The 24,160-nt window shown below is 55.8% G+C and overlaps 2 protein-coding genes across 2 annotated transcripts; both read right to left on the bottom strand.

Annotated features, from left to right (window-relative positions):
* Positions 1–1,850: 1,850 nt before the first annotated feature.
* Positions 1,851–15,204, bottom strand: PSMD3 (proteasome 26S subunit, non-ATPase 3). Its single transcript, XM_028520839.1, has 12 exons — positions 14,785–15,204; positions 12,353–12,543; positions 10,879–11,016; positions 9,099–9,235; positions 8,047–8,237; positions 7,786–7,889; positions 4,453–4,567; positions 4,229–4,348; positions 3,988–4,091; positions 3,559–3,714; positions 2,514–2,564; positions 1,851–2,325 (listed from the first exon to the last, which is right to left on the bottom strand). The coding sequence occupies exons 1-12, from the start codon at positions 14,999–15,001 to the stop codon at positions 2,248–2,250; spliced, it is 1,602 nt and encodes a 533-aa protein (XP_028376640.1). The 5' UTR covers positions 15,002–15,204; the 3' UTR covers positions 1,851–2,247.
* A 2,653-nt stretch (positions 15,205–17,857) lies between these two features.
* Positions 17,858–23,594, bottom strand: GSDMA (gasdermin A). The gene is made up of 9 exons (XM_028521434.2): positions 23,571–23,594; positions 23,199–23,295; positions 22,611–22,658; positions 21,910–21,936; positions 21,390–21,410; positions 20,526–20,680; positions 19,989–20,103; positions 18,841–18,914; positions 17,858–18,322 (listed from the first exon to the last, which is right to left on the bottom strand). The coding sequence occupies exons 1-9, from the start codon at positions 23,592–23,594 to the stop codon at positions 18,080–18,082; spliced, it is 804 nt and encodes a 267-aa protein (XP_028377235.1). The 3' UTR covers positions 17,858–18,079.
* Between the last annotated feature and the right edge of the window lie 566 nt (positions 23,595–24,160).

Genomic DNA, 24,160 nt, shown 5'->3' with positions numbered 1-24,160 from the left:
CTTCTTCAGGGAAGGAAAGCCAAGCCCAAGGGGATGGATTACAAGAAAGTTCCAGACAGCGAGCAGACAGAAAAGTGGTCAGGATGAGCAAGAACCGGGAAGTCATGGCTAATGACCCCAAGTCTGTGGCGGGGTGGGGCCCTCTCCGATCTGTTACCAGGTGAGAAAGGGTCCGAGACACTTTGGGCCAGGTGCGCTTTAGGGTCTATGAACAACTGTGAGGCTGGGCGTCACTGGGGACGAGAATTCCAGTGAGACCTGGTAGGCAGGTTAGAAGGAGCCTCAGGCAGCGGTATCTGCCCTCCGTGTACAAGCCCCCTTCTCAGACGCTCGAACAAAAGTCACTTTTAGAGGTCAGGTAAAGGTCAGGTAAAGTGGTCAAGGGCCAGGGCAGCCATGTGGGGACCAACACTCACCCACCGGGTAAGAGGACCACAGACCGGCTGGAGGGAGGCAGCGCGGCCTGACAGAACCTAGCCTGAACTCCACGTCTCGCAGGCAGGTTCCCAGGCTCCACCCCTCCCAGCAGGGGTGCTCACTGTTGGCCCCCCCAGGCCAGTCTTCCTGGAAGGGAATTTGGGCTTAGATGTTTTGAATGGGGAAAGGATTAGAATCCTCAAAATAAACATGTGGATGCTGGAATGAAACCACCCTCCACAGAGACGGAGGGGTAGATTGGGGGCGGGGGAAGGGCCACTTCGGGGAGCAAACGTTTGCAACTTGAGGGCACAGGGAGCGGGCAGGGGCGTAAAGGCAGCGGGCGGTGCCGGAGCGCTGGGACCCAGGCTGGCGGGACCAGGGACCGAAGCACGGCCAGTTTAAAACGCGCCTTCAGTGGAAAGTAGGGGTACGGGAGGATGAAAAATTGAAGTGGGTGATAAACACACACAGTGCCCCTTTTCAAACAAAAAAGACCTTACTGAACCCAGAGTGCCGGGCACAGGGGGAGGCGTGGGGAAGACGTGAACGCCCTGCCCTGACCGGTGCGGCTCAGTTGGCTGGGTGTTCTCCCAAGCAGCAGCGAAAGGAAGGTCGCCGGTTCGATTCCCAAAGGGGACTCCCAAACTGGTTGGGAAGGCTCCCAACTATCTTTTGAGGAGCGTTTGGCTGTGGAGTGGTCCAGGAGCCAGGGAGTCGTGTAGAAAGCCACTCAGGAGGCAGGGAGAGCACAGCACAGGGTCCAGTCAAGGAGAGGCCGAAGTCACGCCCACTCGGGGGTGACAGTGTGGCAGGTGCGTGCACAGCAACGACCCCGTGGCCAGCCAGGGGACAGGGAGTAACTCGAGTGACCCAACAGGGGGAGCGCTGCTGGTGGTGGCCGGGAGACGGAGACCCAGGCTGGCATTTCCCTACCCTACGCAGCTGGTGTGGGTGCACGGGGGTTGCTGAAAGCCCCCTCCAGCCTGTGCTCTCTGCTCTCAGGGAGGAGCCCACGCCCCCGTCCATGGGGCCCACAGAGCAGATCCCCGCTCTCGACCTGCTGGAGCCAAGAGGGAGGCCCTTCTGCTCTGCAAACCTCCCCCAAGGGTCCGACTCTCACCTTCCAGACCCTCTACAAGTCTCGATTCCTCATTTTAGAGCCAGCAGGCCACTGAGTCCAGTCCTTTGACAGGTACGAGAAAGGAGCCCGAGAGGGTTAGTGGTTTGCCCAACACGGAGAGCCGGCTGGACACGGAGCGGAGCACCCAGGTCCTCCCGACCCCGGCGGTCTCCGCCGACCTGTTCCCTTCCCCCCGCCCCCACCTCCAGCCACAGGGCCCTGGGGCTGCGCCTGTGGCTGGTGCTCCCAGACCTGGAACACCTGGCAGGTCTGAGAGCCAAGTACAGTAATTAACTGGTGCACAAAGAGCTTTGGAGAACTTTTTATTGTTTAAAAATCATAATTGAGGCTTCAAAAAACATATAATCCGACCCAAGTGCCAATTCAAGTCTCCTACGCCCCGGGGGAGCGCACAGGTCTCTTCCCTCCCATCCTGCCGCCCACACCACGGGCCAGGACCCTGCCCTGGGGAGGCCGCCTGCCCGCCCTCCTGCCCCCCGTGTGCTGAGCCACCGGCTGGGGGGCCCTGGGGTGTGGTGGGGGTGGCTGGCTCCGTATGTCCCTCATCACTTCCTCCATGCCCCCCCACACAGCGCACACGCAGGCTGGGAGCTGTGTGTGGGGAAGGGGCCAGTTCCCTGGGCGAGGGACCCTCAAGGGGGAAAGGTAACGGCCAGTCCCTGTCACCCCCCCCCCCGCCCCCCGGCTCAAGGGAAGCTGTCATCGTCATCTTCTGCCATCTCCTTGGCAAACTCCAAGTCTTGCTGCTCTCGCTCACGCCGCTCCTGGGGAAAGAGAAGGAACAAGGCCGTGTGCCGAGGGCCAGTCGGGCCCCCTCGCCTCGCCCAGTGTTCCACCCGGCCCAGCATACCCCCAGGCCGGAGCCGCCAAGGCTTCACAGCTGCCCCAGACCTCCCAGAAACCCCTCCTCACTCCCTCCTGCAGGCCGGGTCTACCCTTCAGTCATACTCACCTCCGCAGACTCCAAGTCCTTGTTGTATGATTTGGGAGGGAACCTCATGGCCTGCAGCAGAGCAGAGAGAGGGGCAGGTGAAGAGGCGCTGGGCGGCACGGGTGTACGGCACCAGGCACCAGGACGTGGGCGCGACAGGCTACCCGGTCTCCAGTTCAGCGTACTGGGGGCGCCAGGCGAGGCAATGAATTCCCGCAGCACCACTCGGGAAATGCAAGCAAGAGAACGGGAGACTCCAGAGGCAAAAACGGCTGAGCCTCCGGACCGGACCCAGCAGGCAGGGGGCAGCAGAGAGAGGAGAGGAGGGACGGAGCGGACCGGTTGTGGAGACGCAAGAGAAGCAGTGAGCCCTCTGAATCCAGGCAGGACTCACATGCGAAGAGGTCTAGCCTGAGTTGGGGGGTGCACGGGGGACAAGAAAGAGGGGATGGGAGAGGGAAGGGGGAACAGTGGGGAGTGACGCTGGAGACAGAGGGGACAGACCACGCAGGGCCTGGTGCCCCGGGGAGCACGGCCCGTGCCCCACTGCAGGCCCCACTGCAGGCGAGGCCGCGCTGTCCCCGGCCGCAGGGAGGAGGCGGGAACACACCGAAGCCACGCACACCAGCCCCGACCTCGGCGCCCGACACAGGTGAGGCTCCGCAGTCCCATGGAGCTAGACCCCAGCCCCGCCTCCTGCGAGGCTGAGACGTCACGAAGCGCCTTAGGGCAGTGGTGCCATTTAGCCTGTCACCCCCGCGAGGCAGGCAGGGCAGGTCATACCTCACCGTCGGCACCGCAGATGGAGGAACAGAGGCTCAGAGAAGGCAAACGGCTCCGATCTGGAGCCAGTCTAGAGTCCTAAGCTCTGAACTCCGTCCTCCTTGAACGCGACAGAAGGTGCCATAGCCCCGAGAGCAAAGTCCTCTGCCCCCTGGTGGCCTCTGCCTGGGCAGCAATGTCACAGAGACGGGCTGGGCACTGGGCCCCCGGCCCCGCCGACCGTCTCTGCGGGAACCCCGAGCGGGGAGGGCGGGCACGCGGCTGCCCACGAGGCGCCTCTCACCTTGACAGACATGTTGTGGATGTCCAGGCAGAAGGAGATGCGCTGGTGGAAGGCGAGCTGGGGCTCCCGGGTGGAGTAGATGTCAATCATCTCCTTGGACTGCACGTAGCCCTTCTCGTGGTTGATGCTGGCCTCGATGACGCCATCCCGGATGGCCTGCGGCCCCGGGGGGAGGAAAGGTCACCGAGGAGCCCCTCCTCTGAGTCCTGGACCACCCTGCCCCCTCTCTGTCCTCCTTACACTCTCGCACACCCACTCACTCTCACACGCACACTCCTCGCTGGCAGCTTCCCGGCCGCACTGCACGACTGGCAACCCTGAGGGGACAGCCTGCTGCCCCCCCATCCCCTCCTCAGCCCATCTCACCCCATGCCCACCCCCCCAAGGAAGGCAGGATGGTGACCACTGCGGTCCCCGCACCAGCCTTACCTTGGCCACGATGAACTCCGCATCCTCCGGACTGTCCAGCTGTAGCTTCTGGGCGATGTCAGCCAGGGAGATGCGGGAGTAGGAGAGGCTGATCATGCGCACACCTGGGAGAGGGGGAGCGGTGGGAGTGGCGGGGTCGGCTGGGCACAGACCCTTCACCGCCCTCGGAACCCACAGGGTGTCCTGGTCTCCGGGGGAGCCTGGTCTGGGTCCTGCTCCCCCAACGTCCCCCGGCCCGCACCTGTCTTAATGACGTTGTGCCGTAGTCGGATGATCAGGGTGTAGGTCCCGTCTGCTTGAAACTTCTCCCCAAACTGATCCAGGACCTGGTTGAACTTGGCTAGGTTTCCTGTCCGGACAGCTGCGGGGGGAGGGGTGCGGGTCAGAAGATGCGAACGGGCACTCACACCTGAGGCCCCAGTGCGGGTGCCGGGGGTCTGGCGAGCCCCGGAGGGCCGGCCTCACCTTGGGTCAGGAGGAAGTAGGGCATGAGCGAGCGCTTGAGCGAAGGCTGGCGGAACTGCAGCCGGTCCGGGATCTCCCCCAGCAGCAGCTCCACCACGATGAGCAGCTTGTGCACCTGGCGGAGCGACACGGAACGCAGTGGGCAGGGGTCCCACCGGGTGGGCGGGAACGAAACGGGGCTTCAGTTCAGTCGGACATCCTGGGAAACGGGGACCCTGGCACCCGGACTGGGCCCCTGGAGAGAGGGAACGTCCCGGGACCAGTGCGGGGCAGGGAGTCGAAGCTCCGCCTGCGCAGCCAGGGCCCGGCACTACCCGGCCCCTCGACCACACTCAGCCGGCCCCGAGCACGCGCACTGCTCGGCGGTGTATCAGAGGCAGAGGAACAGGGTGCAGAGACCGAGGGGACGGGCGGGAGCCAGTGGAGAGGCTGGTTAGGGCGGCGGAGGGGCGGCGGGGGAGGGGAGGAGGACGACGTGCAGATCCAGCGTTGGGGCAGCGGCAGGAGCACAGGCGAGGGGCCTGGCCCACCCGCAGCTAAGAGGAGAGCCCTGCGGGGCAGTGCAAGGCTGCCCGGGACACCGGGCCCTTCCCCCTTCAGGAGACCGTGAGCCATTTCTGAACAGCGCCTCCTGGGGAGTTAGCGCCATCCGCTAGGGACAACCACGGTGGAGTGGATGACGCCCCCGGTAATTAAGGAGCTTCCTTCCCACCGAGCAGGAGGGACCGTAACACAGAGCTAACTTGTGTGAAGGCAAGTGTCACACGAGGGAGGTGTGGGGTTAAAATGGGCAGCAGGTGACTGTGCCCATACCGGGCAAGCACCCTTCGCCCCCCACACGCCACAGGGCTGCCCTGTCCCTGGGAGGAACCTGGGAGCGCAGGGACACCCACGGAGATGGTGCAGGTTAGCACACGCCTGAGGGCGCCCCTGGGGGAGGCTGGGGGCTGTCAGGAGAGACGCCAGGCTGGGGATGCCTGTCTGACCTGAGTCTGGAGACCGTGCTAACCTGTATTCACCAGCTAGAAAATGCTGAGCAACTGAGTCCTTGGTTTCCTCACCCCTAAAATGGGCACAACAGTCACAACAGTATCCCTGGCCTGCCTGCCTCACCAGACTTAGGATACTCTCTCTACCGGGCAGGCGGGGGGAGCAACGCAGGCTCCTGCGCAAGACGGAGACGGGCCCGCGGCTCTGCCTGGTCCGGCAGTGGCTGGTGAGAAGCGGGGCTGCCGGAGGGGAGAGCGACAGCCAGCAACGTCAGTGGCTCTAACAAGGGCACTGGTGGCATCGGAGAGGAGACAAGGACAGAAGACGTGGAGGCAGACTGACACCCAACTTCCTGATGGGGAGGGAGGGGCGGGGGAGTCTGAGAGGCTCCAGAGGCTCCTAACCCAACCAGTCGGAGAGCAGAAGGGAGGACTGGTCAGCGGGCCCCTGGGGTCTGTTTGGACACGCCGAGGGGGAGGTGCCAGCAAGCGTCTGTCTGCACAGGGGCACGTGGCGGAGGTTGGGCCCGTAGCTCTGGTGCTCCTGAGGGGTCAAGACTGGCATCACGGGTGGAACTGTGAGCCCCAAGTTCCCAGGTCAGAGCCCTAACTCCCCAGTGCCTCCAAACATGACCATGTTTAGAGACGGAGTCTCTGACACGGCGGTGAAGGCAGAATGAGGCCAACGACCGGGCCCTGGCCCAGCGCGACTGGGGTCCTCACGAGAGCAGATGAAGATCCAGTCCCGGGAGGGAAGGCCTCCACGAGCACGTGAAGTGAAAAGCTCTCAGAAGGACCCAACCACACCAACACCCTGACCTTGGACTTCCGGCCTCCAGAACTGTGACAAAACATTTCTGTAGTTTTGCCCCCTGGCCTGGGCACGCTGTTGAGGGGGCCTGACAGACCGCGACAGCAGCACCATGGTGAGTGAAGCACCGTGGATGTCGGAGTTGAGCCACGAGAGCAGGAAGACCACCCCAGGAGGGAATGTGGGCTTCGCTCCAATGAGGAAGCTTCCAGAGTGTCCTGCGGTGGACCCCGTGTTAACCCCGAGGCCTCTCTTCTCCCCCCCTCCCCCTCCCCTTGCGACGGGAGCCAGCTTCTCTGCTCGGGCTCTTCGGCCCGAGCCTTCCCGTTTCCCCCAGCTGTCCTGTCATCTGCTTGCTCCCGTCTGCCTGGGTGGGGCGCCCCGCCCCTTGCCTCGTCCCTCCCAGGCAACCACCCTGTCTCTCCCCTGTGCCCTCACCAGCAGACCCCTGGCCAGAGACCGCACCCCGGCTCTCCCGGCTCCTTCCTGCTGCCTGGCCCCACCACGGGACACTCGGAAACCTCCTTCACCCGCCGTGAAATAGGGCCTGAAAACACTGCTTTAGCCTTCAGCCTCTGCCCCGGCGTGCGGACGCCGTCTGCGCGTGAACCACCTGCACCCTGAGTGGTTTTCAGGAAGACTCAGCGCACGCCCGACCCGGAGAGCAATCTGACCATCTGCACACGCGCCCTGCGTGTCTGAAAAGCCACTCCTTTCTGACAAAAGTACTCCCGTCTTCCAAACACCAGGTCAAACTTAGTATTTTTCTTTAAGATCTCTTGAATTATTTGCCCAAAACCAAACCTTCCTTTCTATGAACTTCCGAACAGAAACCGACGGAATCTCCTGCGAGACTGACCTAGTCACTGTGTATCTTCAGCCCGATCGCTTTCCAGGGCCCTAGGGAGCTGACACCGTGAGAAGGTCTGGGTGACACCGTGGGACATCGCGTGGGAGGCTTACAGGTGGGAGAGTCGGGCTGCCAGGCCCTGAGCCTTCCCGAGTCACAGTTCTTCCTCTCCGAGGGCACACACCGCTTCCTACCCTTCTCTGCGGTGCCTCCCGGTGACCACGTACCAAGGTCGACACTCAAGCAGAACCCAAAACCATCAGCCCGCGGTGCCTGACAGTTCTCGGGGGCCACGGTTTACCTCCACCGGAATCAGCTAGCCTCCCGGAGACTTTCTAGGGTCCCGGCCACAGGCAACCCTGCTCCGCACGAGCACATAAAGGACCAGCTAGGGCCTGAGGTTCCCCAGCGGCCCGTGCCCGTGCCTGGGACGGCGGCGAGGAAGGCTGGGGAATGGGGAACGTTCCAACCCTGCCCACTGGGGTCTGAGCGCCAGCCGCCACAGGCGCAGGCGGCGCCTGCTTCCTGGGCTCCGGACAGTGCTGTGCAGAGACGTCTGACACAGCCTTTTGGATGAGGGTTAAGGAAGCCCCCCTCGGCCCCCCATGCAGGGACGCGGGACTAAAGTGCAATCGCAGGAGCGTGTGGTGGGGGGGGGGGGGGGGGGGAGGATGGCCGCTCACAGTCTGCTTGAAGCCGACGGCCGTGTGCTGAGGGGCCTTGCGCAGGGCGTTGGTCATCGTCCTCCGGGCCTCGGAGTACTCCAGCTGGATGGCTTTGATCCGCCCTGGGGTGCAGGCGAGGAGAGCGGGTCAGGACAATGGCACCATCGCGGCCCCTTGCGAGCCAGGGTGCCAAACGCGCCCCGTAGGCACCCAGTTTTTAGAAAATGCCAGCCAAGAAGGCCCGAGACACCCCCGGCTCCGGGGCCGGGCCCCGCTCACCTGTGTAGTAGAGGTACCTCGCCCACTCGTTGTTGTTGGCCTGCTCCGGGAACACGGACTTGGACACCAGCTTCTCGGCCTGGTCGTACAGGCTGTAGTGCAGGTAGTTCCGCAGCAGGAGGTTCAGCAGCGTGGCCTGCCCGTCCGCGTCGTGCCGCAGGGTGGCCGTCCGTAGCCGCGCGTGCAAGAAGCTGCACGGGGGAGAGGAAAAGATGTCAAAAGTCTCAAATAACAGCTCTTCAAGCAGCTTCTGACCTCTCCCTTCGCTCTCAGTTCCTGAAGACGCGACACAAACGGCTTGTCTGGCCATTCACAGAGCGGTCGGGGGACTATTCCAGGCCACAGAGAGGGCGGGGCTCTGCCCTCAGCGAGCCCGCACCCCAGCGGGGCAGACGGAGGGCGCCGTGGGCAGGGAGCGCACTGTGCTGCCGGAGAAAGCAGGGCGAGGGCAGTGTGGACGGTGGGCCGGAGGCAGGGATGGTTTTAACGGCTTGGTCAGAGGACTCACGGAGAGGCACAGCTGGCGAAACAATCACACAAAGCCTGCAGCAGCAGCAGCAGGGAGAAGCGCGTTCTCGGCAGAGGGAGAGCCCGTGCAGGCGCGAGGGGGAGCAGGAGGGCAGGGCGGCGGAGGGGTCAGTTGGGGGAGCAGTGGGAGATGAAGTCACGGAGGCAGCAACGGGGGTCAGGGCATGTCGGGCCTTTGGCTTTGCCCGGGGGAGACGGTGGCCACTACAGGTTTAAGCAAAGGAGTGAAATGTTTCCCAGCCTGTCGCTCCACTCTGGATCCACCCGTCAGTCCTGATGCGGGGTGAGGGGAAGAGACTCGGGGACAGCTCTTCACAGCTCCGTGGTCATGTCCAGCTCTTCACCTAACAGCCGTCACTCTTTCCTCCCCTCACGGGCAGGGCACCTTAACCACTGCCCCCATTTCCTGCTGGGCACTGTACACCTGCCAGCTCAGCACCCTCTGCACGTCCACAGCTCCGTGGTAGTGGCTGACCACATCTCCCACCCAAAAGGACGGGAGAGACACCCTTGGCCACCCGTACCTGCGCACCACATCCAGCTTGTCCAGGAACTCGTAGACCCGGGCGTGGTAATAGTAACACTTTGCAGCCACCAGGTCCAGGGCCCGGCGGTTCTGAGTGCTGATCTTCTGCATCAGATCATCGGAGATCTTCTGTGCCTGGGGAGGCAGCCGGGAGAGAACTGAGTGGTGCTTCCTCACAAAGGTAAACACTGAGCCATCACATGAGCCGGTGGCAACTGCCCTTCTAGGCATATATCCAAGAGAATGGGAAACATTTGTTCACACAAAACCTTGTATACAATGTTCATAGTAGCATTATTAACAACCAAAAAGTAGAAAGAAAGTGTCCAGCACCTGATAACTAAACAAAATGTGCTACATCCGTACTCTAGAACATTATTTAGCCTTAAAAACGGAGTACAGCCCTGGCTGGTGTGGCTCAGTGGATTGAGTGCCAGCCTGTGAACCAGATGGTCGCTGGTTCGATTCCCAGTCAGGGCACATGCCTGGGTTGCGGGCTGGGTCCCTGGCTGGGGGCATGTGAGATGCAGCCGCTCAATATATCTCTCATACACCGATGTTTCCCTCCCTCTCTTTCTCCCTCCTTGTCTAAAAATAGATAAATAAAATCTTAAATATGCATAAACCAGAAAATGTTATACTAAGTGAAAGAAGCCAGACACAAAAGCGACCTATGTAACTGCATGTATGTAAACAGGAACATCCACGAGGCAGCGCAGTGGTTGCCACGGGCTGGGGTAAGGGGAGAATGGAGAGCAACTACTAATAGGTATAGTGTTTCTTTTTGGGGTGACTAAACTGTTCTGGATTTGAGTAGTGATGGCAGTTGCACAACCTTGCGAATACACCACAACCCACCAAACTGTACACTTTAAAGGAGGTGAATTATATCTTAAAAACCACTAGCTGCAAGGAAAGGAGGAAAAAAAACCCCCCAAAAACAGCCCAGGGAACTAAGGTGTGGGATCTGTCATTTCTCTTTCTTTTAAAAAAGTTTTTATTTACTTAGCTTTTGAGAGAGGGAAGGGGAGAGACAGAGGGAAAGAAACAGCATTCAGTTGCCTCTCACATGCCCCCAACTGGGGACCTGGCCCACAACCCAGGCACATGTCCTGACTGGGAATTGAACCGGGGACCTTTCCGTTTGCAGGCCAGTGCTCGATCCACTGAGCCACACCAGGCAGGGCGACCTGTCATTTTTTGAGCATGCTCTTGGGACAGCAGATATGACTGACAAAGAAGCTGGCCCAAAGTGGAGGGAGCGGTGGAAGTGTAATATACTATCCAAAACGGAGTTGTTCAGTTCCGTAATGAGCTGTTATTTACCGAAATATTGTGAAAGCTTACTATGCACAGGCCATTATGCTAATTATTTTTACATATAATTTTATTTAATACCAACAATAATCTTATAATTGAGCACTGTTTCCCCCACTTTACGTTCAACTAGGAGAAATGAACTTGCCCACGGTACTGCTGAGATTTGAACCCAGGGAGTTCCGTCTCCACACCCCCTATATTCCCAAAGGAACCCACTACACCTGCGCTGCGCCACAGCCAGGCGTGCAGAATGACCACTGCCCGCGCTCACCCTCGGTGCCCAGGGAGAGGCCGAGGGGTCTTCTCTGGCTGTGGGTTAGGGGCATTCCCACTGTGGGAAGAGGCCGGGGGAGGTTAGTAGCAGGGGTCTTCTCCATCTTTCTCACTAGAGGCAATCTCTCCCGAGAACGCCTTGCACTGCTCGGGACTCGTGCATCGCTCTCACGGGTCCCAGGTACCTCTTTGTAGCGCTTGCTGTTCATCAGGAAGATGACCACGAGGAGCTGCAGGTAGGCCTCCACTTCCGGCAGAAGGGGTGCCGAGGCGGCTTTTCCTGTCCGGGGACGGAACTGTAAATCAGCTTCTGTGTCCATGGGCTGGGGGACGACAGGAATTGCCGCAGAAAAACTCGGTCAGGCCAGTCAGCCGAAAACTTACTAAGCACTCACTATGTACGGGGACTACTATTTCAACAAGTACAGGATGCTTCACATGTACCAAGGCTTTCCTCGGTGCTGGGGGTAAAGAAGATGAGTCTCCCTCTAAAGGGAATCCAGGGAGCTGGCAGCACAACAAACACAGGACAGTTACAGGAGTATGACTGACAGTGTCACAGGATGCAGTGCGGCTGGAAGGATGCTGTAAGAGCCGCACAGGGCCTCCTGCCATCTGAGTGAAGAGATTAAACCGTCCCACACCTGGAATTACTATAATTGTACCAGACAGGTTTAATAAGGTGACATAATTCTAGAGATAAAAGCAAGAATAATGTGACAAAAAAAATTTTTTTTGTGGGAACAAAAGAAATTTGGGTGAAACTGACTTATACATAGTACTTAGTTTTAATCACCCAAACCAGAGTGATGTGAACAGCTCAAAAAGTGATCACGGTGGTGAGTTCAGGGATGTAAAAGTTAAAAGCCATCCCAGGTGGGGTTGAGGGAGGGGGCTCTCCCCCCTCCCCTGACAATAAAGCCGTCATCATTCCACCTCAAGGGATTTTCTGAGCTTTCCCACCTACAGGACAGACTGCAAGGATACAGGTTTTAGGGAGATGAAGGTGGGTGAAGGGAAACGAGGTTGGAGACGGAGCAGGACCTGGACCACGTACCACGAACGACACGGGGGTTTTACAGCCAGAAAGGAGGAGGAGAGGTCCCTCCCTGCACAGACACTGCAACCACTATTAAACCCACTTCATCAGCATTCACCATGTGCCAGACACCATTCTAAGAGCTTCGTCCACGCTCCTCCCCCACCACGGCCCCCCAGATCTGTCCATCATCTTTAACAAATGAAGAAATGAGGCACAGGGAGGTCAGGTTACTTGCTCAGCTCAAGCCCCACAGGTACCAAATGACAGTGGTTGGATTCCATTCCAACTCTACCTCCAAACCCTGTGCTCGTGACCACTGTTTTATACACCCTGCATAGGGGACCTCAGGGGCAAGGAGGTGGTGGCACCTGCTCCTAGGACAACGGAGACGTCACCCAGCTGGAGGAGAGAGTCTGTGTGGGGAGGCAGTGAGAAATGAGTCTGGTTGGAAGGTTCCTGACTCCCAGCTCCTTCCCCTGACTCGGAAGAATCACACTGTGGGGCGGAAGGATGGCTAATGGGCTCACGGGCAGTGAGCGTTAAGATGGACTGCTTTGGTTCACTGCTCTGCTACAACAGGTAGCAAGACAGGTCTTTGGGATGCACCTGGCACTCACCTCCTCCAAAAAGGACAGCAGGAAGTCCCGAGTGGTGTTATTTGAGGTGAAGAAGCCGTGCACGGCCTTGTACAGAACGTAGTGGTTGAGGCGGCGCGATGTGGAAGGCAGCATCCGCAGGGCCCTCAGCACGAACCGGGGCTCCTTGCCCGAAACTGCCTTCTCCAGCTGTTTCACGTGCTCCTTGATGTCTGTGGAGGACCAGAGAGAAAAACAGTGTCTCTTCCACATCCTTCTACCCCCACACCCTGGCCCGACTCCAGGCATGTAGTTCTCAAGAGCCTCTTACAAAAGGGCGGGATGTGGCCAATCACCTCTTTTGCCCTAATAGGGTTAAGCAATAGTTATGGATGCCGTACAGTGATTTTAAGACATCATCAACAGCCAGAGAAGAATAAAGCTGGGTGTGGGAAGGAGAAGAGGATGTCAGGAACAGGAAGAAAAAAAATGACGAGAAACAAACACATGGATATTTATCAGATCTCTAAATAGGAAAATACTTTCTAAGTGTAAACAATGGGAGAAATCACGCACACACACAGACAGATTGATGAACTCGATCTCAAAAAAAGAAAAATACGTACAAACAAATGGGATCAAAGACTCACGTTCTTATTCTACAAAGACCCTGTATAAATGATTAAGATAAATATGGGGTGAACAGGACATTTCTGCTAGTACAATATAAACCAGAACAGTTTTTCTGGACAACCCCTATCCAAAACCTTAAAAACATTTACCCTTTGACTCAGGCATATAGTATTCTACATTGAAGAAAAACTTACAAAGGTAGGTGAAAACACCTGGGCACAAAGATGGCAGCTGCACAGCTATTTGTAAGAGTAAGAAACTGGAAACAACTTAAATGTCTAATAAGGGAATGCAAACTACATTAATATAACATATATCATTAATGATAATAACAACAACAGTTAGTATTTATGGAGGGTTTACTATGGGTTCATCATGTGCTAGGCAGTTTTAAGCATCTTCATCTTCAGAACAACCCAGGGAAGTAGATACTGTTACTCTCATGATAGAGATGAAGAAACTAATTCTAGAGCCTGCATTCTTAGCCACTACCTCAGGTCCACGAATGTTTCTGGAATAAATCGAATACTGTTTGTGGCTATGTTCAATGAAAGTGCACAAATCACCTGCATTTAGTTATGCCTGTTCCAACCTGTATGTGTGACACAGTCTCAATCACGGGACAGCAGCTTAAAACTTCACGGGAAAAAACGGTAACCATGGTTGATTTCCCCCACCCCTGCTATGTTTGAGGCTTCTCACATTTTCTAAAATTCCTACAATGAACATGAGTTACTTTATAATAAGGAACGAAAGTGTTTATAAGAAACATAGGTACGTACCCAACAGGTAAGGCTGAGTGGTGCCTTTGCCACCGGCTATCATTATTTTGGGTTAAAAGGTATTTCTTAGATGCTGAGTCTGTTCCCCAACTTTAGAGTTGGACCTGATGCAGTCAGCTCTATCTTGGCCTCAAACACACCACCCAGAAGCATAACTTTGCTTATCTCAGTGTTTCTGAGCTAGTTTCTCAAGCAGCTAAGTAGAAAGCAAACCCAAGGAATAGTTCAGTCCCACTTGATCCAGAACAGAAAACAGAACCAGGCTCAGAGTGGGAAGCTCTTACTCTGCCCACGCCAGACGTGGCCAGGATGCTCTAACTCGGAAAGGTGAAATGTGAACTTGGAGGAACAAGAGGATGGTGGGGAACGGGGCATCTAGGAGAAAAGAATGGGGGATTGGTATAGAGTTTAGATAGAAGGCGAGTGTTGGGAACTCAAACAAAGGTGGTATGTAAAGCTGAAAGCGTGGAATGTGTTTAAACCCTTTAGAAACAGCGTGGGAGTAAGGGCTTGAAGGGAGAGGGGAAAACAAAATATGGGGTCGTTTAGCACCTTAATTACAGAAACAAGGAAGCAAGACACTAGGTAGAAAGGGCTTTTTTAGGGGAGTTTGCTACAGGTAGCTAACACAACAGAAATCTTAGTACAAACTTAGAACTCCGGGGCCAGTATTCTGCGTCATCCTGACCCCCTCTGCACACGTACAGACATTGGTTTCTAGAGGGATCAATCACCTATCGCGGCGCGACAGAGTCAGTCTGGTGCGATGGAAATGGGAGCGGGTCGGAGGGGCAGACTAAGGAGAGGGAGTTTACAGGCCCAGTGAGACGGAGTTCTAGATGCAACCCCGGGAGGGGCGGGTGCGGCCAGGGAGTCCTGAGCCTGGGGTAACTGGGGCTGGAGACAGGAGTGTCAGGGCGGTGGGAGCGGACACCTGGAGGGGAGTGATCCTTAGGAACAGGGGGTGGTGGAGGCTGCGCTGGGGTCCCAAGGAGAAGCCGGATCACCGGGTCGCTGTCACCCTTGACTATGGTACGTCCCCAGCCCAGGCTGTCGTACCCTCCAAGGTGATGGTGTCCAACTCTCGCTGTGAGTGCTCAGTTGCCATCGCCGTCTTGCCGTCAGCCTCCCCCGTGGACCCACCACCTGTCGCCGCCTCCTCTTTCATCTCCACATCCTGGGGGCCCGGGGGCGGTGGTGGTTCCTGTTCCCCTCCGCCGGGAGGCGGCTTCGCCTTGTCCGCGCCGCGGCGGCGCGCCGAGCCCTCCTGCTTCATGGCACGAAGGGTCGCGGCCTAGTCCGGAGACTGAGGCCGGGGCCTCACGTGAACCCTCGCAGCACGGAGGAGGAACCGAGCCGGGCCTATACACGAGCGCGGGATCGCGTCGGGCCGCACGATGACGGAGCAGCTGCAAACCCCTTCCCAGCGCTGGGTCTGCTGGGAAACGCCAGGCCCAGTTGGCTGATGGCCGAGTCAGCAAAGGGGAAAGAAATCAACAGCCGAGGTGCAGGATGGGGGAGGATCTTCGGGCAAGGAGCGGGGAGGAGCCTGTATGGGTTTATGGGGCTTTCTATGGAGTGCTTAAGTGTGTTGATTTTCTTTTATGCTCCTCCCGAGTGCGTTTCTGAGCTTGTCCACGAGAGGTCCCCTCAGGCTCCAAGCTGGACTACGTGAGACTCCAAGAGCCCTCCTACCAGCGTGGAGCGGGTAGGGCCAATGGGAGCGCAGGGCGTGATGGCGTCATGAGTTGCCCAGCGGGTTTCTGCCCAAAGTCGCTCTCTGTGCCCAGGCTGAGTCGCCTTCGAGATCCGCGAGGCTCACCTTCAACGGCTGCCTAGTGCATTCCGCGCGAGGGAAGAAAAGAAGCTGGGAAGAAAGCTGCGAACGAAGAACGTGGAGCTTGGCTGTTGGGCTTAAAATAAAACCGAATTATGGGATTCAGTTTTCCTCGTCCGATTTTAGCTGCTGCTGAAACATAAAGACCTAAAAATAAGACCTAAAAAATCTCTGCAGCCTGAGAGTGTGGATGGGGCCGAGGGCATTTGTGTACAATCACTCCAGTTTAATAACATTTAGAGGTCCACTCTCTGTATGGCCCAGGGCCAGCACACTAGGGGGCGCCGTGGTCAGGTGCAGCTGCAGAATGCAGCCTGCTGGAAGCTGTGCTCTGGGTCGTCGTGTATTGTGAAGCCGGAGGAAAGACCGTGAAAGCACCTATTGCCAGAGGCTTCAGGAAGTCCGTTGGGGCACCTGTATGCATCCAGACAGACACAGCAGTGAAATAGGGACCGGAATAATAGTATACCTGCGGGGAGCCTGAGAATCCCCCAGGGGAAGGACGTTGAACCAGAAGGACATTGAACCTGTCCACTTACTTGACAAAGCAGTCCTGCAGTGATTCTGCAGGGGGAGGATACACGTTCCAATTTCATAAGACAACACACAAACTTCCTCCCTCCTGGGAAATTTTCTCTCTCTCATAAATGGAAGTTCTGAATTTTAGACCAGGTCAGACCCCACAAGACAATCCAGCTGTGTTGTAAGGTCCTAGAGGGCAGAGAATATGTTTTGACTATATTCTCCTTTCTATTTATGTATGTAGAGAAAATTCTTGGAGAAGTTTGCCTTTTGCACTCTATCGCATGAAATAGCTCCTTGCACTAAACAGCCACTTGCTAAATGGAAAAACGCGTACTCCAGTCTTAGGGAGCGTGCCTGGACCAATTCCTCCCTAACTAACCCCCTCCCCCTTAGGGCTGGGGAGTGGATAACAAGATGTTTGAGTCATCACTGGAATAAACTCATTAAAGCCTCTTCGTAGCCCAGTATCTGTAACTGAAGGTGGGCGAGAATCGTAAAGGAAGAAAACAGATGAGCTCTGTTGTTCATCTTTGTGAAGTTACCCTTCTGGATAGTTGGGGTGTTAGCTCACCTCTTCATTCCATTTACATCACCAGGGGAAAACAATCAAGTCAGCAGCTAACTACTCAGTATGTCCTTGAGCAACAGAGTGAGGCCTTAGGAGATGCCCCAGAATGGGGGAGGATGGCTTAACACAAACTCCTCGGCAGTTGGTCATGAATTCTTGGTGGCTGAGGGAAGTCACCGAGGCAAGGAGTGGCTCAGAAGGGGGAGCGTCTGACTCCTGGGGCCAAAAACCTTGGAGAAATTATTCCACTCATAAAACTGTTTTAAAAGAGGTTAGCGAAAGAGGATAAGACCCAGCTTTAGGCAGAGGTGGATAGTATAAACCTAGCAGCTTCAGGAGATGGCAAAACCCATTCAGCAGGTCCATGCGCCGAGCCTGCCCACACCACTTCCACCGCCACCCCGAAGTGGGAGCCAAAGAAGAAAAGGTGGAATCGGAAGAGGATAGCTCAATTTTTTTTAAGTTTTAGGTCAGTTTTATTCTTGTGTGAGTTATTTTTTTTAAGACCTATCCACATTAAAATTAAAAAAAAATTATTGATATTTTTAGAGAGAGGGAGGGAGAGAGAGAGAAACATTGATTTGTTGTTCCACTTATTCACGCATTCGTGAGTTGATGTTCGTAGGTGCCCTGACACAGGACGGAACCCGTATCATCAGGGTGACACTCTGACCGACTAAGCTACCTGGCCAGGGCCTATCTGCATTTTTTTTAAAATTTGATAAACTTGAAAGTGGTTTTACTCTCGTTTTGGGGTTTATACAATGTATCGCTAGGCTTTGGCCTTTCCCAGGGCCACAGCCAAGTCCAGAGGACCCCAAAGGCTCCTCTTGGAAGACGAGCTGCTTGGACGACCTTCCCACTTTAGAACCCAGATTCCACATTCTATAGCCTCGTCGTTCTCTGAGGATTTATTCCCCACCTAGCCTGAGGACGGTCAACAGTATTCACGTACATATGATCCACATGCAGTGTGGTGATGGCTGTTTTCTTTTCTGGCACAAGTTAAGGATTTCCTTATGATAAATTCTCTAAAGAAAAACACCAGAAGACATTTCATTCGAGTGAAATATTTTCCATTAATTCCAGTAAAGCTTGAGTTTTTCGGAAACACAAGAGGAAGGGTTTGGGATGGGAAATGAATTCATTTTGGTTTGGCTGAAACGGCTCCTCATTTAAAGAATTTGAGTGTTTCTACTTTCAGAGGGTTTAAGCATCAGCAAGTGGGCTTTGCAGGTTGCAGAGTTTCGGGGGGCAGGGGGAGATACAGAGCTGGACAAGTGGAAACCGGTCATTTTGAGGGGCCAGCTAGGGTTCCATCATCCTCCGCCTGGTGGCTCTGAAATGCCCTCGGATGTTAAGGGCACAGTACAGTGAGGTAGGGGAAGGCACTAGGGAGGCGGGAAGCAGATGGACAAGGCACGTTAGGAGGCCTTGGTCAGCAGCTGCAGGAAGGAGAGGCCAGCGTAAAGGGCACAGAGGTGGGGGAGGGTGTCTGGGTCCCATGTGTACTGCGGGCCTGATCTCTGCACTTCCAGGCCGCTCAGCCCCACTAGGGCCTCTGTGAAGGTCAGCTCCTCTTCCCCGAGGGAGGAGAGCAGGTTAGGTTGCAGGGGGAAAACGCCCTCTTTATCCAGTAGAAAATTCTGTTCCATTATGCTCTCCACCTGGAAGGAAGCAAAATAACAAGAAAAGAAAGAATTGGAAACCCCTCTTGCTTTCTCCTAACTCATAAAACCCCATAAAGATGATGATCCTTCTCTTATTATAACTCCTTTCATGACACTACGTGACCACTCCATCTGGGCCTTTTAATAACCCTGTGCAGTGGGCAGCACGTTTATTTTTAGCCCCATTACCGAGGAGTGACTTGAGACTCGGAGACATTAAAACATTTGCTCACATTCGTTGGCTCCGACTAAGGAAAACGAGACTTTTCTGTCTCTTCTCCCAAGATCAGGCTGAAAAAAAACAGGAAATTGCCCAGAAATGTACCCTTCTACCTCTAGCTGTGAAATAGTGAAAAGGAAGAAACATGGACGGGAATAAAACGTGTGCATGAGCTCCCCGGATAGGACAGAGGCCCTCCAGGACAGTCCTGTTGTGAGACTAATTTGTATCTTTCCACTGGTTGGAGTGGACTCCCTCCCAGACTCTCCCGGGTGCCTGCTGGTGTTTTCCTCACCAGCTTTAGTTGCACAGGTAGGATCTTCTTCTCCATGGATTTTAGCAGCAGCTTCTGCTGGGCCTCGCTTAACTCTGAAGAAAAAGCAGAGAAAGAGATGTGTGTTGTTGGTGCAACAGGAACGACAGACTCCCGATGCGTGCACTTCCAGACTTTGAGCATTAATTAATTCATACTTTTTTTTCGTGCCTGAATGCCTGCTCTGGGCCAGGCACCTTTGTGGGTACCTTAGGTAACAATGAATTTCCTTCATGCAAGGAACTTGGAGTCTAGTGGAGAGAACAAAGGCGCGTGCAAACACAATACACAGTGGTTGCCTCTTGCACGCCACCAGCTGGGGGCCTGGCCTGCCCACTGGGTATGTATGTATCCTGACTGGGAATTGAACCTGCAACCTTTTGCTTTGCAGGCCAGCGCTCCATCCACTGAGCCACGCCAGCCAGGGTGAAGGCAGACTTCTCAAGAGAACAAACATCTCAGTTTATACCTGAAGGACCAGAAAGTTCTAAATGAGGGAATGTTTCATGCAGAGTGAAGAGAATTTGCATGCAAGACCAGAAGATGTTACCCTTTGAAATAGCGATAAAAAAGTGATGACTTTAGCTATATGTAGAAGTTTTAAATAAGAGGCCAATAAAACCAGGATTATTCCAACCTCTGTTGGCAAGACTGGGCCACCTCCTGAAATTATCCAAGGCGACCAAGTGAATCCTTAGGAATGACACGAATTTTTTTTTCAAAAGCATTTACAACCGGTAATCTTTTTTTTTAAATTTATTCACTTTTAGAGAGGGAAGGGAGGGAGGGAGGGAGAGAGAGGGAGAGAGAGAGGGGGAGAGAGAGAGAGAGAGAGAAACATATCAATGTGCGGTTGCTGGGGGTTATGGCCTGCAACCCAGGCATGTGCCCTGGCTGGGAATCGAACCTGTGACACTTTGGTTCGCAGCCCGCACTCAATCCACTGAGCTACACCAGCTAGGGCATGACACGAATTTTTTAAAACTGTAGATATAAACTCCTTAACTGGTATAATTTGCCTGGCATTCATTCATTGACTTATTCATTCATTCGACCATTTGGGAATTCACCCAGTGATTCATTCCCGTCACAGAAAGGGGGTATATACGAAGACCTTACTCCTTACTTACCTGTCAGGGCTCCAAGGAAATAGAGGACGGCACCCATCACCTCCTTTGACAGCAGGACGTCTTTTGGGAGTGCCTCCAGCGCCACTTCGTGTCCTTTGTCCAGAGCCCCTTCAAGCTGTGGGGAGAGGCTGGTGACTATTTAAGCCAGCACGAGGGAGGGTCCCACATGGCGTCTGGCACACGGTCCCTCGGCCTGTGTTAACTTCCTCCCATTTCTCTATTTCTCCCGAGCCTTGCGCTCTGGAAAGGAACGTTCCAGCCCCCTTCCAAGGCCTGTTTTCTCCCTCCGTCCATCTGCCTTGGGGGAGTCTGCACTGTGGGCCCTTCCCCAGAGGGACAAGGGAGCGGGGAGGCCAGGCAGCCTGGGGGGCACTTGGCCAGCCTTGGGGAAGGCACCCGTTGTCAAGAGCTCTGGCCTCTGACCTTCTGCCAGTGTCAGACCCCCCTCCAGCGGCCAGGCCCACACATCCCTGAACCCAAACCCGCCCTTCCCCCACGTCTCTCCCCCGCCCACCCCTCCTTCCTCCGGGACCTCACCGTGAGCTCCAGGTCCTCTAGCTCCTTTTTCTTCCCTAGAAGTTTGCTGAGGGAGGTGAGCAGGGAGCTTTGTCCCACACGGCTCAGCTTCTCCACTTCCTGGGTCTCTCGCTGAATCTCTTCCTTCAGAGTCCTGAAGTCCTCGTGCACCTCCCCTGTGGGGACAGCGAGCGTGGCAACCGGACTGCCCTCCACCTGGCACCCTCCCCACCCCATTCTTCTTTCTCCCGCAGCTTTCTCCCCGCAGGCGCCTTCACGCGGCCCTTTGCAGGTCCCTGTGCTCTGTTCCCGCCTTGAGCCTGGCCTCTGGTTTTTCTTGAGCAAGGAGTGCAGTAATAAAGTTACCCATCAGCCCTGGCTTGAGGTGAGTGTGTGTGTGGTGGGGCGGGGTTAGGGGGTCAGGAGGAGGGGCCAGGACCCACGTTACCATCTAAGCCAGCAATTTGCTCTCCCTGAGCTTCCAGGCCCCTGACCCCTGATCATGGGTCAGCAGACAATCGACTCCCCTTTTTCTAAGACTTTGGCTGAAAGTTGAGGAGGAAGGTCTATTTCCCCTTCTCATGAGTTAGTTGACAAAGAAGAGTGACAGTGGTGGCCAGATGCGACCGCTCCAGAGATCTGTGGGTCTATATCCAGAGATGTGGGTGGATCAGGGATGGCTTGAACCTTGGCCTGGCCCCCTAGGGGCCTGGTATCCTAGGGATACGCCCAGCCTGCTTTGGAGAGATTGGCTTCCTGGCAGTGGTGCCAAGCCCAGAACCTGGGACTCAGCACCCGGGGACTCGTCTTCCCCTCCTCCCACTCCAACGCTTCACCCGCTGCCTCCAAGCCAAAGCCTTGGGGGAAACGCACAAAATTCCTTACCAGTGTCGGCTGCCTGGATGACTGAGGGGAAAAGAAAACAAGGATAAGTGTGCAGCCCTCCCAAACCATTGCCACACCCAGGTGATGAGACTTTAATGGGGGTTAGGATAGCCAGCCAGTTTAAGGATGCTCTTGCCCATTCGCGGGAGGCAGGCACAGGTCAGGAGAGAAGCCAATGCAATGGGAGAAGAGACACCTGGACTGAGCTGTCAACATGGTGACTCAGAGGCTCCCACCCCAGGCGCTGGGCGGTGGAGCTGCAGGTTAGGTCTACTAAGGTCCCTGAGGAAAGAGGACTTGAGGCACCAGGCCACCTGGGCCTCTTGTCAGAGACTTTCCCTTTCCCCTGCTTTCCCCTATGCTATTGGAATTGCTGCCACATTTCGGGGGGCAACTGTTGGCTGCTGAGAACCGTTCTCTGCCATGTTTCCTGCTGGTCTCACGGAGAAGGGAGGAAAAAGGCTGGAATTGTAAAATTCCAAGTCAAGAAAGTTACAGTGAGATGACAGGACACACTTACAGATGAACTTCTCCTCTTCTGGCTTATCTGCAGACAGAAACAACACATGTATGTTAGCGTAAACCTACTGTGCGTTCCTACGGGGGCGGGCGTCGAGGGGGCTTCTCTGTCATTGTTATCGTTACGAAAGCACGTGGAGACCACGCGAGCTCGTTTGCCCTGGCCATTTGGGACCACACACACTGTCTCCACTTCTTATTTCTGCTTCTTTTTTATAACTGTATTATAAATTGATTTTGAATTTTTTAAAGATTTTATTTATTTATTTTTAGAGAGGGAAGGGAGGGAGAAAGAGAGAGAGAAACATCAATGTGCGGTTGCTGGGGGCCGTGGCCTGCAACCCAGGCATGTGCCCTGACTGGGAATCGAACCTGTGACACTTTGGTTCGCAGCCCGAGCTCAATCCACTGAGCTACACCAGCCAGGGCTTATTTCTGCTTCTAATCGTACCTTTCAGTTTGTCTTTCTGTTTCTCTGTCTCTTCTGGGCGGCATTTATATGCCTCTACCTGTCTTTCCTAAAGTTGAGGTTAGATATTTTTAGGACTAGGTAAACAAAACCAGGGGCTTCTGGTGTGTGTGTGTGTGTGTTGTGGGGGGAGAATTATGGTTCGTGTATGCCAGGAGAGGGCACAGGGCGTCAGCAGCTGATGTCAGGGGTCGGACAGAAGATACGGGGAGCTAGGAAGCAATCTCACTTACCTCCAGGGGGGAAGGTTTGCATGTTATCGTTGTAGACATGTGGAATTTCTGTGAGGAGCAAGAGAAGAGAGAGGAGGACCCTTCAAGAGCCGCCCAACCTTTCTTTCTCTAGTCTCAAGTCCCTGGGCTCTGCTCAGGGCTAGGACCCTGCCCTGGGACGCCTCACTGCATCTTCAGCTCCGCCTCTGTTGCTGGAAGTGATCCCTCCTTCCACCCCTCCGTAAATCCTTTTCTATGGTAACAGTATTTTCTCTCTTGCAGGGCAGTACTGGTGTCTGAGTCTGTCTCCTCCATTGGCCGCAGGCTTCTCGGGGCACAGGGGCTGCGATTGCTCTCCGTGTCCCCTCCCCCAGCGAACACAGGGCCTACCGCACAGGAGGTGCTCAGAACCAGGGGTCCCTTCACTCTCTCTCCAGGCCAGCCCCCGCTGTTCTGTTTCCGGCAGCTGGACCACAGTACGACTCGCTCCACTAACTCGACTCGCTCCACTAACTCGCTGACATCACCACAAAGGGGGCTGGGGGCGGGGCTTAGTACTGGTGCGGGAGGTTGACGTCTGGAGGGGAGAACGCGCTGGTGTCTGCTCACCCCACTCATCTTTGCCCTTGACCATCAGCTGTCTCACTCGAAAGGCCAGGATGCAGCCCTTGGGGATGGTCACAGCCTCCTTGTGGTTGACGGATCCCTAGGATTAGACAGCGGGGGTTGGTGATTCTGCAGAGATCCTGAGGATGAGATGTTGGAAGTGAGGGGCAAGGGTGCGAGTGAGGGGCCGGGCCTGAGAGCCTCTGAGGAGCTAGAGGCGGGGAGCCCTTCACGGGCGCGCTCACGGGCTTTGCGCCTGGTCCAGGCCCCATGGAGTGAACTTGAGACTTCTTCTGCTCATCTCCGCCCACCGTTCCTCTAATGACCCACACCTCTCTGCCTGGTTCAGTCAGACACGCGAAGGAACTGGCAGACCTGCTCCATCACCTGCTTGCGCATCCCTGTGCCACCTCAGAGCTCCCATCCGGGCCCTGGGCTCTTCTTCCTCTTTGCCACCTGACCCGTGTCCACCTCCTTCAAGAAGGCTTCCATGACTCACCCCTGCTCCTGGTTCCCACTCATCCCTGGAGTATTTACACAAAACGGACAGAGGTACGTAGAGCGTTACTCATTCCCACCCCCTTTTCCAGTCGTGTTCTCTGGGCTTCACCTATGTGTCTCTTCCACGGGACCGAGAACCTTCCGAGAACAAGGGTGCCCCTCCTGCAGCCTGGGAGCACCACGAGGGCAAACCCAGGGCTGTGAGTTTCCCCGTCTCTACCAGTTCTCTGCGGCATGGGGCACAGGGGTCTGCCACACTGGGCGCCACTGGCTAGAGACAGGGTTTGCGTCTGGTCCGTGGGGGACAGGACCTGGAAGACGGGGAGGAGGGGTGGGTCCCTCACAGCATCCTGGGTGGGCACCGATGAGATGAAGTTCATGTAGCCTCTGAGGAAAGGCTGAACCAGAGAGAGAGAGAGCAAGAGAGAGAGAGAGAGAGAGGGAGAGAGAGAGAGCAAGAGAGA

Source organism: Phyllostomus discolor, chromosome 8 (genome assembly GCF_004126475.2).
Source record: "Phyllostomus discolor isolate MPI-MPIP mPhyDis1 chromosome 8, mPhyDis1.pri.v3, whole genome shotgun sequence".
In the NCBI taxonomy this organism is placed as follows: domain Eukaryota; kingdom Metazoa; phylum Chordata; class Mammalia; order Chiroptera; family Phyllostomidae; genus Phyllostomus; species Phyllostomus discolor.
Note: the sequence above shows the minus strand (reverse complement) of the source record. Positions and strands in the feature narration are given on the sequence as shown.